At 37.1% G+C, this 12,776-nt stretch overlaps 1 protein-coding gene across 6 annotated transcripts in view; it reads left to right on the forward strand.

Moving 5' to 3' along the window:
• Ckap5 (cytoskeleton associated protein 5) overlaps positions 1-12,776 on the forward strand; it is a 93,933-nt gene that overhangs the window by 40,838 nt on the left and 40,319 nt on the right. For all 6 annotated transcript variants that reach the window (XM_006500342.1, NM_001165989.2, XM_030252170.1 and 3 more), the window contains 10 exons: positions 553-666; positions 1,053-1,163; positions 2,596-2,688; positions 4,764-4,949; positions 5,389-5,483; positions 8,432-8,489; positions 8,579-8,704; positions 9,980-10,119; positions 10,451-10,625; positions 11,839-11,952. In XM_006500342.1, the coding sequence (XP_006500405.1) occupies positions 553-666; positions 1,053-1,163; positions 2,596-2,688; positions 4,764-4,949; positions 5,389-5,483; positions 8,432-8,489; positions 8,579-8,704; positions 9,980-10,119; positions 10,451-10,625; positions 11,839-11,952 (1,212 nt within the window). The remainder of the gene's footprint in view (positions 1-552; positions 667-1,052; positions 1,164-2,595; positions 2,689-4,763; positions 4,950-5,388; positions 5,484-8,431; positions 8,490-8,578; positions 8,705-9,979; positions 10,120-10,450; positions 10,626-11,838; positions 11,953-12,776) is intronic.

The following is a 12,776-nucleotide window of genomic DNA, read 5'->3' on the forward strand; positions in this document are numbered from 1 at the left end:
ATCTCTCCAGCTAGACCCCAGTTCATCATTTTTATTTCATTTGTTTTATTATTTTTTATGTATTTTATATATACACAAATGCTCTATCTTCGTGTATATCTGCATTCCTGAAAAGGGGATCAGATGTCATTATAGATGGTTACTGGGAATTGCACTCAGGATCTTGTTGTTGTTGTTGTTTGGTTTGTGGGGGATGAGGTTTCTCTGGGTAGCCCTAGCTGTCCTGAAACTCTTTTGGGTAGACCAGGCTGACCTTAAACTCACAGACCCTCTGTCTCTACCTCTCTGCCTCTCTGCCTCTCTGCCTAGTACCTGCTCAGCTACATGTTTTCGATTGTTTTATTAACAAAAATTTTAATATGCAGCCTGCAAATTAGCCAAATATTCCATGGATGGTCAATGTTGTGGTAATTCTGTGGACAATAAACTTTTGTTTACTTTTAAGGTGATATCATTTTAATAAGATCTTTAAGAGTCAAAATATGTAAAAACAAAACAAAAATTGCTTTTATAAAATTGTAAGTAGTTTGTGGTTTTAAATTTTTCTTTTAGGCTGGTGGACCATCTAAGAAAGGTAAAACAACTGCACCAGGTGGCTCAGCAAGTGCCGGGACAAAGAATAAGAAAGGATTGGAGACCAAAGAAATAGTGGAGCCAGAACTCTCAGTAAGTATTACACAGGAAAGAGATAAAGGCCCCAAGGGGATTGGAGGTCTTCCTGAGTTCTTTAACATAACAGTAAATTTGCAGGGCAGTGATGACTCATGCCTTTAATCCCAGCATGCTTTTAATTGGGAGGCAGAGCCAGGCAGATTTCTGTGTTCAAGGCCAGCCTGGTCTACAGAGTTAGTTCCAGGACAGCCAGGACTACAGAGAAACCCTGTCTTCGAAAACCAAAATACAAACAAAAAAACCATACAATATATTCATATCTTTTAGCTACTGCAGACTCAAATGCTGTAGTTACTGTAAGGCTATTTTAGTTTTAGCTGGGTTTCTTTTATGTTGTTTTTTAAAAACGTCTCTAATTCTGATGGTGCTATATCATGCAGATTGAAGTATGTGAAGAGAAAGCTTCAGCTGTTCTTCCCCCAACCTGTATTCAGCTTCTAGACAGCAGCAACTGGAAGGAAAGGCTGGCCTGTATGGAAGAATTCCAAAAGGTACAAAACAAGGATGAAACAGAGTGTAAAATTAGATTATGTAGACACAACACTAACATTTGTCTTCATTGCTAAGTTTTATAATTAGTAAATGTTTCATAATATAAACTTACGATGAGGTTGAGCTTTCTGTTTATGTTTTGTAGCTGTTTAGTGCTTATCTTTTAACATCCTCATTCTGACTTCTCTAAGTATGAAAGTTAGTAACTTTTCAAGAAAATGACTTACTTACAAATTCTTATTGTGAATTATAAGGCCTAGGAGATTTTTAAGTTTTTAAAATTGTTAATAAATGTAATAAGCAAATAGATCTTGCCATGGAAAATAGATGATCTTTGTCTATTTCTGTACTTTATCATCATGATTTATCTGTGGAAAACACATTATATATTGGTATGAGAAACTGTCCAAACTTTTGAAATTTTATTGGTCAGGGTTCTTCAGAGGAACAGAAATGATAGAATTTTTGTGGAGACACACACAGGGGATTTAGTAGAGTCACTTACCAGTTGTGGTCCAACAATGGCTATCAGTTCTTTAGTCCACAAGGCTGGATGTTTCAGCTGGTCTTCACTATATGGTAGAATCACAAAGTGGGCTTTAAGGTGAGTGAAGGAATGAACTTGGCAATGAAAGTGAGTGTAAGCAGGCCAAAAGCAAAAGCAGTCAGCAGAAGATATGGCCCAGGGGTTGGAGAGATGGCTCAGCAGTTAAGAGCACTGACTGCTCTTCCAGAGGTCCTGAGTTCAAATCCCAGCAACCACATGGTGGCTCACAACCATCTGTAAACGGGGATCTGATGCCCTCTTCTGGTGTGTCTGTAGACAGTGACAATGTACTTACATACATGAGATAAATAAATAAATGTTTTTTAAAAAAAGGAGATGTGGCCCAGATTGAAGGTAGATCTTCCCACTCAACAGATAAAGACTAATGGGGCTCTTCCCACTTAAGAAAACCCTCATTTTACATAGTGAGAGCCTATCTTTAAAAAAAGAAAAACTAACCCAATTTTTGTTTAAGGCAAGGTTAGGAAATCGGAGAACAGGTAAAAGAACTCTTTATGTTTGATGCCAGCCTGATCTACAATGTAAGTTCCAAGATAGCCATGGGTATGTAGAGAGACTTTGTCTCAAAACAAAAACAAAAAAAAACTCTCAGAGATGTAGGCAGCTGATTGGGGTTTATTTTAGTTCATTCTAGATGTTGTCAATAATAGCCATCACAGGAATGATGCATTATAGCTCAATCTAACATATACTGTGATTATGATACTATGAGAGCTGTAGAAAAGGGAATAATTCTCCTAGCTCGAGTTCTCGTCCATCTTGGCTTGGCTTAGCTTGACTTTAGGATCTACCTTCACTTGGAACTACTTTAACTTTTTTTTTACTTTTAACCCTTTAACTTTCTTGTCTTATTTTATTTATAGGCTGTTGAACTAATGGAGCGAACTGAGATGCCGTGCCAGGCATTGGTGAAGATGCTAGCAAAAAAACCTGGATGGAAAGAAACTAATTTTCAGGTATTTTTAAGTTGTACATTTAATGTTTTTTATTTTTAAAAAATGAGTGTAGAGAAAACATTCAGAGAATTGATACAGGCCAGGCATAGTGGCACACTCCTTTAATCCTAGCACTTGGTGGCTGAGGCAGGCTGATTTTTGTGACTTGGAGACCATCTTACTGAGTTCCGGGACAGCCAGGGCTACATAGTGACACCCTATCTTGAAAAAATCATGGAGGAAAAAAACAAGAAAGAAAAATGATACTAAGGCTAGCAAGATGGACCAGTGGGTAAAAGAACTTGCCATTACCCGATGACCTAAATTTGATCCTTTGGAACATTTGGTAGAAGAAGATAACTGATTCCTAAAAGAGGTTTCCTAGCTCCACACATACTCCATGACATGCATATACTATACTTAGATACATCATAAAGTAAAAAAATTTAAAGTGATACAGAATTTATCACTAGCTGTACATAGAATGTTTTATTTTTACATCTTGTGAGTCCCAGTTTTGCTACTCTACACCCTCATTTTTTTCTGTGTTCCATAGTTCCAACCCTTTCTTTTATCACCTTGGTATCTTCACAAAAGCTGAATATTCTGAAAGCTTTTGATCCTTTATATCTCAACTCATGCTACCTTTTGTTGTTTGTCATGTTTAACACATTTTTATACAGACTCTAGATAGGTGAAAGTACACCTGATTTTAGCCAATATTCTTCTGTATTAGATCTAGAGTGTGTGTGTGTGCGTGTGTGTGTGTGTGTGTGTGTGTGTGTGTGTATTGGCACACATCTTCCATTCCTTGGCACTATAACTTCACCTTAGCTATTACTTTTTGTCTACACAGGGTGTAAAGGTATGATAGAAGTAAGAGACTATCTCATGTCTTTGCTAGGTATATACATAGCCTTCAATATTATTATGTTCATAGCCTTCTGGATTCTTGGGAATATTTAGTTATGTTTTAAAGTTTCTTGAGAGCCAGCTATGGTGGTTTGCACCTGCAGGTCTTAGAACTAAGGAGGTTGAAACAGAAATATTACCATGTGTCTTAGTTAGGGTTTTATTGCTATGAAGAGACACTATGACCAGGGCAACTCTTATAATGGAAAATACTTAATTGGGGCTATCTTACAATTTAGTGGTTTTAGTCCTTGGCAGGAAGCATGGCAGTATGCAGACAGACATATTGCTGGAAGATCCAAGAGTTCCACATCTTGATCTGCAGGCAACACAAGAAGACTTGTTTGCCACACTAGACATAGTTTGAGCATGCATTATGATATCACATCCCACCTCCACAGTGATGCACTTCCTCCAACAAGGCCACACCTCCTAATAATGCCAGTCCTTATGGCCAAGCATTAAAACACATGAGTCTATGGGGGCTATGCCTATTCAAACCGCCACACCATGAACTAGAGGCTAGCCTTGGTTATAGGATGAGACCCTATCTTAAAGTATTAACTAATAATTTTTGCAAGTTCTTTGTTATGTAAATAAGTCTGGAGAAGTTCTAGGTTTTATGTAGGCAGCTGTAATATTATAGTAATTTTGGTGGCTTTATGCAGTCAGTAAGATTTACTCAGATGTATTAAGGATTACATATATTGAGATCAATGCAAAAAATGATGAAAACATAAAAATTAAAATCTTGTGTGCCAATGAGATGGCTTAGCAGATAAAAATACTTATGATCTATCCTCACAACCTTAATGAATCTCTCTGACCTGTGTGATAAAGGAGAAAAGCAGCTCCTTCAAGCTCGCATCTGACCTGCACCTCCTCCTGTCTCATGACTTCCCACATACATACATACATATATACATATACATATACACATATACACACAATCAATGAAATATGCTTTAAAATTTTTTTTTAGTTCATAAGTTAAACATTGAGTGGTACATGTTTTTCTTGTATTCATTGTCATCTATTTTAATAGATAAAAATAAAAATTACTTTGGTTGTTCAAAATTTTGATTTTTATCTAATTATCCTTATAGATACTGCATCTTAAGGTTCCGTGTAAGTGACTGATGTCATTGGCTCCTCATGCTGTTCTGATGTTTATTCTTGTTCAGGTGATGCAGATGAAGCTTCACATTGTTGCTTTGATTGCCCAGAAGGGAAATTTTTCTAAAACGTCTGCTCAGATTGTATTAGATGGCCTTGTAGACAAGATTGGAGATGTGAAATGTGGGAACAATGCAAAAGAAGCCATGACAGCAATAGCTGAAGCGTGCATGCTGCCCTGGACAGCTGAGCAGGTGAGTTCCAGAGCTGTCTCCCTGTGTTGTCCCAGGTTGTCCCCAATGTTAACTGAGGCCTACCAATCACAGTTAATTCTTGAGTATAGTTTTTTATAACTGTGGGGTCTTTGTGTATGTATATGCCCTGGCTGACCTGCAACTTACTATAGCAAATAACATTAATTTTCTTTTAAGACACTGTAATTCAAATGGATCAGTCAATGAAAGTTTCAAACAAGAATGTTTTAAAACTCTGCACCTCATTTCTTTTTAGGATAAATTAAGTCTTTTGTTAATAGATCCTTATACTTAACACCTAGAAACTCATATTTAATAAGTGACTTTAATATGCCTCATATTTAATATATGAATTTAAATTAAAGTCATAACTTATTTCTATGAGAAATATAAGAAAAGTAGAGATCTGATGCTATGTTTTCTGATGCTATTGTTTCAGGTGATGTCAATGGCCTTCTCACAAAAGAATCCTAAGAATCAATCAGAAACTCTAAATTGGCTATCAAATGCAATAAAAGAATTTGGATTTTCTGAGTAAGTCTAAAAATGAAATATAATTGAATATTTTGCCAAGTCTCTGGTCTTGATTTGTTTTTACTGTCTATGTCTGCTTCTGCAGAACTGGGATTGGGTTGTCTAACTTACATAAAAGAGACACACATGTTCTGGAAGGTCTGTGTTGACTTGTATATGTACAAGTATATACACATACATACACACACACACACACACACACACACACACACAACACATTTAAAAATTATTTAGGGTGGTATGAGTGTGTATGTGTGTCATTGGTCTTGCAGGAGATGTAGGCGGCAGGTGCCTATACCTGCTATGCCCTTTAGCTGTCCTCTGTCCCCTGCCTTTCTGGAGGTGCTGAGGTTTGCACCCATGATGTTGTACTAAGTTATTTTTTTTTCCTCAAGTGTTTAGTGCCTGAAAGGACTCTTCTTTGGATTAAATGCTGTCAGAATTCCTACAAGAAAATTTTTTTATCATTTACACACTCTTTGCCAAATTGATTTTTGTATGAACATAGTTGTTAATTATTTTTATATTACATTTAGGCCTACCAACTTGCAGAAATTGGTCTTTCCTTCCTTCATGTGGCTACCATGTATTCATGTCACCCACCTTTACCCTCTGAACCACCTCACTGGGCTCTTAGATTTTGGGTCTCTGTGTGTGTGTGTGTGTGTGTGTGTGTGTGTGTGTGTGTGTTGCTGTGTCTGTTCTCAGATTCTTCGAATTATTTAAGCCCTCCTGCTGCAACTTCCTGTTAGTATATAGTATTTAGTCAGGCCCTTTTTAGAGAATATTTCATGTTGTCTCTGTCTTTTTTTTTTTTTAAGATTTATTTATTATATCTAAGTACACTGTAGCTGTCTTAAGATGCACCAGAAGAGGCCATCAGATCTCATTACAGATCGTTGTAAGCCACTGTGTGGTTTCTGGGATTTGAACTCAGGACCTTTGGAAGAGCAGTCAGTGCTCTTAACCATGGAGCCGTCTCTCCAGCTCCGTCTCTGCTCTTATAGATGAAGAAATTAAGTCTCAGAAAACTTAACATCATCGCTAGGAAAGTGCCAATAGCAAAGCTGGAATTCAGGCATTCTTGTTTTAGGAAGAGGGTATAATTGCCGTATTGTATTTCTTTCTCTGTGCCTTGTTTTATGTGTGGGTTTGTTTTCTTTCTTTCTTTCTTTCTTTCTTTCTTTCTTTCTTTCTTTCTTTCTTTCTTTCTTTTCATATAACTACCACTTATTAACTCTGATAAAGGCCAGGGATAGTGGCATCTTTAATATCCGCTTCACAAGTGACAGAAGCAAAGGTAGGCAGATCACTATGAGTTCAAGACCAACCAGGGCTATATTTATTGCGACCCTGTGTCAAAAAATAGATAAAAATAGTGACTAGTATATGCTTTCAGAGTATAGCTGAAGTAAAATGTGATTAGAGAGTGATAAGAAATAAGACTGGAATAAAAATGAGAACAAGTCATCTAATGCCTCTAATGCATTTAACAGCTTTAATTAATCGAGATAACAGAAGCATTTTAAGCAGGGCTATACCATAATTTTGGGGTACAACAGTTATGTAGTATATGTGAGGTTCTGGGTTCATGTCCGAGAATTGCAAAAATTTGGATGTAGCTTTGGCACAAAAGTATCTGACCAAAGTCAGATAATAAGACATAAGGAGAATAATTAATATATTATTCAAATAAATGTTGTCAGGAAGTAGTTGTTCATAAGCCTGTTGATTGTAGTACACACCTTTAATCCCAGTACTCAGGAGGCAGAGGAAGGCAGATCTCTTGAGTTCTAGGACAGCCAAGTCTATAAATCAAGTTCCAGGACAGCCAAGGGTACCCAAAGAAACCCTGTCTTTGGGAAAGAAAAAACAGAAAACAAAAAAACAATAGATATGTGCATGTAACTTATGGATGTGCACTACTTAGGATATAGTTTGAAAGTAGAACTGTATATGATATTGAGCTAGAATGATTCTTGAGTCAAGGATGGCCTAAAGAACTGGGAGAATAAATGTGGATCTGAAATGAGTTCCAGAAGACTGGAAGCCACAAGTTTGGGAGTTGTTTTATATGTAGGACACATACACAGACGTAGAAATGTGACAAAGGCACGTGTATACATGATGCTACTAGTACAAGCTAGGTTAGCAGGTAAATCCTAGTGGCTTGAGTTCAGTCCTTTGAACCCACCAAAGGATAAAATGAAAAACTCCACAGTTGTCCTCTGGCTTGCAGAGATGACTCAGCAGTTAAAGACCATTCAGTGTTCATCTTTGGGACCTGAATTAAATTCCAGTTCCAGGGGATCCAACTAAGTTGTTATCTGACCTCTCTACAAGTGCCCTGTGTCTCCAATGCATGCATATGCACTAGCAATAAGTCTTTTTTTTTTTTAAGTTTTAAGAGCAGATTTTGGATTTTTTTTTAAGATTTATTCATTATTATATATAAGTACACTGTAGCTCTCTTCAGACTCACCAGAGGGTGTCAGATCTCATTACAGATGGTTGTGAGCTACCATGTGGTTGCTGGGATTTGAACTCAGAACCTTCGGAAGAGCAGTCAGTGCTCTTACCTGCGGAGCCATCTCACCAGCCCAGATTTTGGAATCTTAATTAAGCATAATATGATTAATCAGTGTAAAGATAGAATTTAAAGCTCATGTTAAGTTAAGGAAAGAGGATACCTGAGCACTCCTTCAGTGGAAGACTAGCCTAAAGTCTAATTTTATAAGCTCTTGAATGTTTTGAAGATTTTAATGGTGGCCCACGCCTTTAATCCCAGCACTTGGGAGGCAGAGGCAGGTGGATTTCTGAGTTCCAGGCCAGCCTGGTCTTCAGAGTGAGTTCCAGGATAGCCAAGGCTACACAGAGAAACCCTATCTCGATAACAAAAAAAAAAACAAAACAAAAATCAATTAATTCTAAACTCTGTTTTTTTCTAGGTTGAATGTCAAAGCTTTCATTAGCAACGTGAAGACTGCTCTTGCTGCAACAAATCCTGTGAGTGTGCTTCAGCCTGTGTGTAAACATTGTATCCACTTTTGTGTTTCTGCTCTAGTTTGGAAAGGTCTCACTGTTTTCTCTGGCAGGCTGTGAGGACTTCTGCCATCACCCTGCTTGGCGTGATGTATCTATATGTTGGTCCTTCTTTGAGAATGATCTTTGAGGATGAGAAGCCTGCCCTCCTATCCCAGATAGATGCAGAATTTCAAAAGGTAAAGGTTCTAAAAATGATCCAATCTGTGGGTGGTTTTGAGAATTTCACATCAGTTAAGAATAAATTTTTAACCAAGTTTAATGGTATACATTCAAATGTAATTCCAGCACTCCAATCATGGAAGACCATGAGTCAGCCTAGGCTACAATAGAGATCAAGGTTAGCTTGGGATTCAAAGTGAGACTCTCTAAAAAACTAACAACAAAAATAGCCTGAAGAGATAATTACGAGTTAAGTGCTTTTCCAGAAGACCCAAATTCATTTCTTAGCACCAGTCCTGTGGAATGGCCTGCAACTCCTCTAGCTTCAGGAAATCTAATGCCACCTTCTGGCCTCTGCAGATACTTGCACTCATGTGCACATACCACATACAATTGTGTATGTGTGCATACACATATAATTAAAGGTAAATCTTTTTTTTTCTTAAAGTAAAGGCAAAATAACTAAATTTTTTAACTCTTGGGATAAAGAACATATATGTTTGGTTTTATGTACATAAAGTGTTCCTAGAAGAATTCCTAAGAAATTTAAAACTGACTTTATAAAGAAAAAAACTGAGCGATTATGGCGTAGACCAAGAGATCTATTTTCTTGGTTTTTTGTTTTTGTTTTTGTTTTTTTTACATTTGTAATGTTAGACAATATGGATCTGCTATCTATTCAAAAATTACACTAAACTGAAAAAACAATTAAAAAAAAAATTGGGCAACTTAGCTGGTCCTGAAATTGCCATATAGACAGGCCTCAAGTTTGAAGCAGGTCCCCTGCCTCCTGCCTCTTGAATGCTGGGATTAGACTGGTATACTATCACACTTGCCTGAAATGTAACTTTACTGGTTTTTTGTTGTTGTTGTTTGCTTTTTAATTATGACTAAAAACAAAAAGGGTAGGTCTTCTTGAATAGCTCTGACTGAATATGCTAAGTGTTCACATCTTGCTTTCTTTTGTTTTGGAAATATAAGTCAAAAGACAATTTTGTGACTGGGAAGTCAAATTCTAATCATCTTCATAAAAAATAACTTGCGCTTTTGTCTCAATTAGGATCTAGCTAGCAACTAAAGTATATATTACAATATTGTCTAAATATTTTATGAGTTTGAATGAAATTCAGTGGTTGAACACTTGGTAGCATGCATAAGATCCTGTGTTCTATTCCCAGGACAGCCAAAACAAACAAATATTATGAAAAAATAAGAACCTTTTACATAGGCGCCTTCTCTAGACTCTTTGCTGCCGTTCTTCAGCTTCATTAGTTTCATTCTTGTGTGTGTAGATGCAGGGACAAAGTCCTCCCGCTCCAACGAGGGGAATTGCTAAGCACAGCACAAGTGCTACAGATGAAGGAGAAGATGGAGAGGAACCAGGTGAAGGGGGCAATGATGTTGTTGATCTTTTGCCGAGGATTGAGATCAGGTAGGTTTTATCCTGAGAAATTACTTTATTCTTTATGTTATTTGGATATTTGGGTTTAGGTGTTTGTTTGAGACAGTCTGCCTCAGAGTGATGGGATTAAAGGCATGTGCCACTATGGCCAGCTGTTTTGTTTGAGACTAGGGTTTTTACTATATAGTATAGGCTGGCCTTGAACCCACTGTCTTCCTGTCTTAGCTTCCTGATTGCCAAGTAGACAATTGTGCAGTATCATATTCTTAAAATCTTGACCTTTTATTAATTCAGTAAAGGGAGTTTGGGTACCATTATCTTTTAGGAATATAGAATTAGAATTATGCCTTCTGTTTTTCAGTGACAAAATTACTTCAGAGTTGGTGTCTAAGATTGGTGACAAGAATTGGAAGATCAGGAAAGAAGGCCTAGATGAAGTGGCAGGTATTATCAATGAAGCAAAATTTATCCAACCAAATATAGGTGAACTTCCAACTGCCTTGAAGGGTCGACTGAATGATTCAAACAAAATCTTGGTATGTGGACCATGTGCCTTTTCTTTCTCTTTCCTTTCCCTGCTGCTATAGAAGGTTCATTTTCATTGTGACTTTCACTAGCAAAAATGAGTGTTCATGTTAATTTGTTTTCAATTACAGAAAGATTCCTTATGTTTCTTATATGTGTCTCAAGATACAAGATTTATAAATGTCAGGGCTTTGAGGGGTGGTGAGGGGGTTCAAGACGAGGTTTCTCTGCATAGCATTGGTGGTCCTGGAACTTGCTCTTGTAGACCAGGCTGGCCTCAAACTCATCGAGATCCACCTGTCTCTACCTCCCAGGCACTAGAATCAAAGGTGTGCTCCACCATGAATAGCTTAAGAGTTTATTTCTTGTAGGGGTCCCTTACTAAATATATTTATGTAGAACTATTTTATATGTATATATGCCTGATTTCCATTTTCAATTTTTTCATTTAATTTTAAGATAGAGATCCATTGTGTAGTGAAGGCTGGCCTTGAACTCAATAATGTTGTACTCTCAAGCTACTCTTTCATCGTCCTCCCCAATGCTGGGATTATAGACATGCTCTATTTTTAATTTTTAGTTTTTTAAGAAAGCATAAGTTTATTTGTTCATTTATATGAGAGAAAGAGGGTGAATATAGAAGTCAGAGAACATTTTGTTAGGCCAGTTCTCTCCTTCCACCATACAAAGGTTCTGGGATTAAACTCCGATTGTCAGCCTTGATCACAAGTACCTTTGCCCACCACAAGCACCTTTACCCACAATGCCATCTTGCTGGCTCTAACTTTTATATTTTATTTTTATGTCAATATTTTTAAACCATAAAGTAAAATTCTAGTACTGTAGTTTTTTGAAAGATTTTTATTTTTTTGTCAGTCATGGTAGAGCATGCCTTTAGTCCCAGCACTTAGGAGACAGAGACAGGTGGGTCTCTGTGAGTTCCAGGCCATCCTGGCCAGCCAGGGTTGCATAGTAAGACCCTATCTCAAAAAGAAAGAAAAGAAGAAAGAATTTTGTATGTGTATATGTGTTTTGAGTGTGGGTATGTACACACAAGTGCAATACCCAATAAGAGGCTAACTTATTTATAGTTCCGTGTTAAAATACTATCATAGTATCTTTTAAGTAGTTCAGAAGTCTGTAATATTGACCACATAATAGCAATTGTAAAACTTTGTGCAAGTTTAATTACAGTTTGAACCTGTGTTGGATGTTTGTACTCAGGTGCAGCAGACACTGAATATCCTTCAGCAACTGGCAGTAGCCATGGGTGCAAACATCAGGCAGCATGTAAAGAACCTGGGCATCCCTGTCATTACTGTTCTCGGAGATAGCAAGGTAAAGAAGCCTCTTTCCAACATAGTCCATTCTACACTAAGGCAGCCGCATTCTTGGGGTAACTAACTCTGTTTTAGAGTTCACATAATTGCTTAAAATATTATAAAGATAGATACTGTTACCTTCCTGGCAGAATTGATATGATGACTAGATGTACCATTATTTAGTTTGTGATCCTTAAATAGTTACATACTCTAGGTTTAGTATCTTTATGAAATTTCTTTCTTAAAGAATTGAAACATATTTTAAAAAAAGATTTATTTAGCTGGGCGTGGTGGCACACGCCTTTAATCCCAGCACCTGGGAGGCAGAAGCAGGCGGATTTCTGAGTTCGAGGCCAGCCTGGTTTACAAAGTGAGTTCCAGGACAGCCAGGGCTACACAGAGAAACCCTGTTTCGAAAAACCAAAACAAACAAACAAAGAGATTTATTTATTTTATGTATATGAGCACACTGTAGCTGTCTTCAAACACACAGGAAGAGGGTATTGGATCCCATTACAGATGGTTGTGAACTACCATGTGGTTGCTGGGAATTGAACTCAGGACCTCTGGAAGAACAGTCAGTGCTCTTAACTGCTGAACCATCTCTCCAGCCCGAAATACTTTTTAATAATCAACATATTGATTATTTAGTTGAAACAATCATTTTTATTAAGATACATCTTAATGTACCTGTTTCATATAATATACATTCAATAAATGATTGCTATTTAGGATTATAATGTCATTAAGGTTTTGTTTTTAGTATTTCTTTGGTTGGTTTGGTTTGGTTTGAGAAGAGGTTTCTTATTTAAAGTTGCCTGTCCTGGAAATCTGTGTGTA

Source organism: Mus musculus, chromosome 2 (genome assembly GCF_000001635.26).
Source record: "Mus musculus strain C57BL/6J chromosome 2, GRCm38.p6 C57BL/6J".
In the NCBI taxonomy this organism is placed as follows: domain Eukaryota; kingdom Metazoa; phylum Chordata; class Mammalia; order Rodentia; family Muridae; genus Mus; species Mus musculus.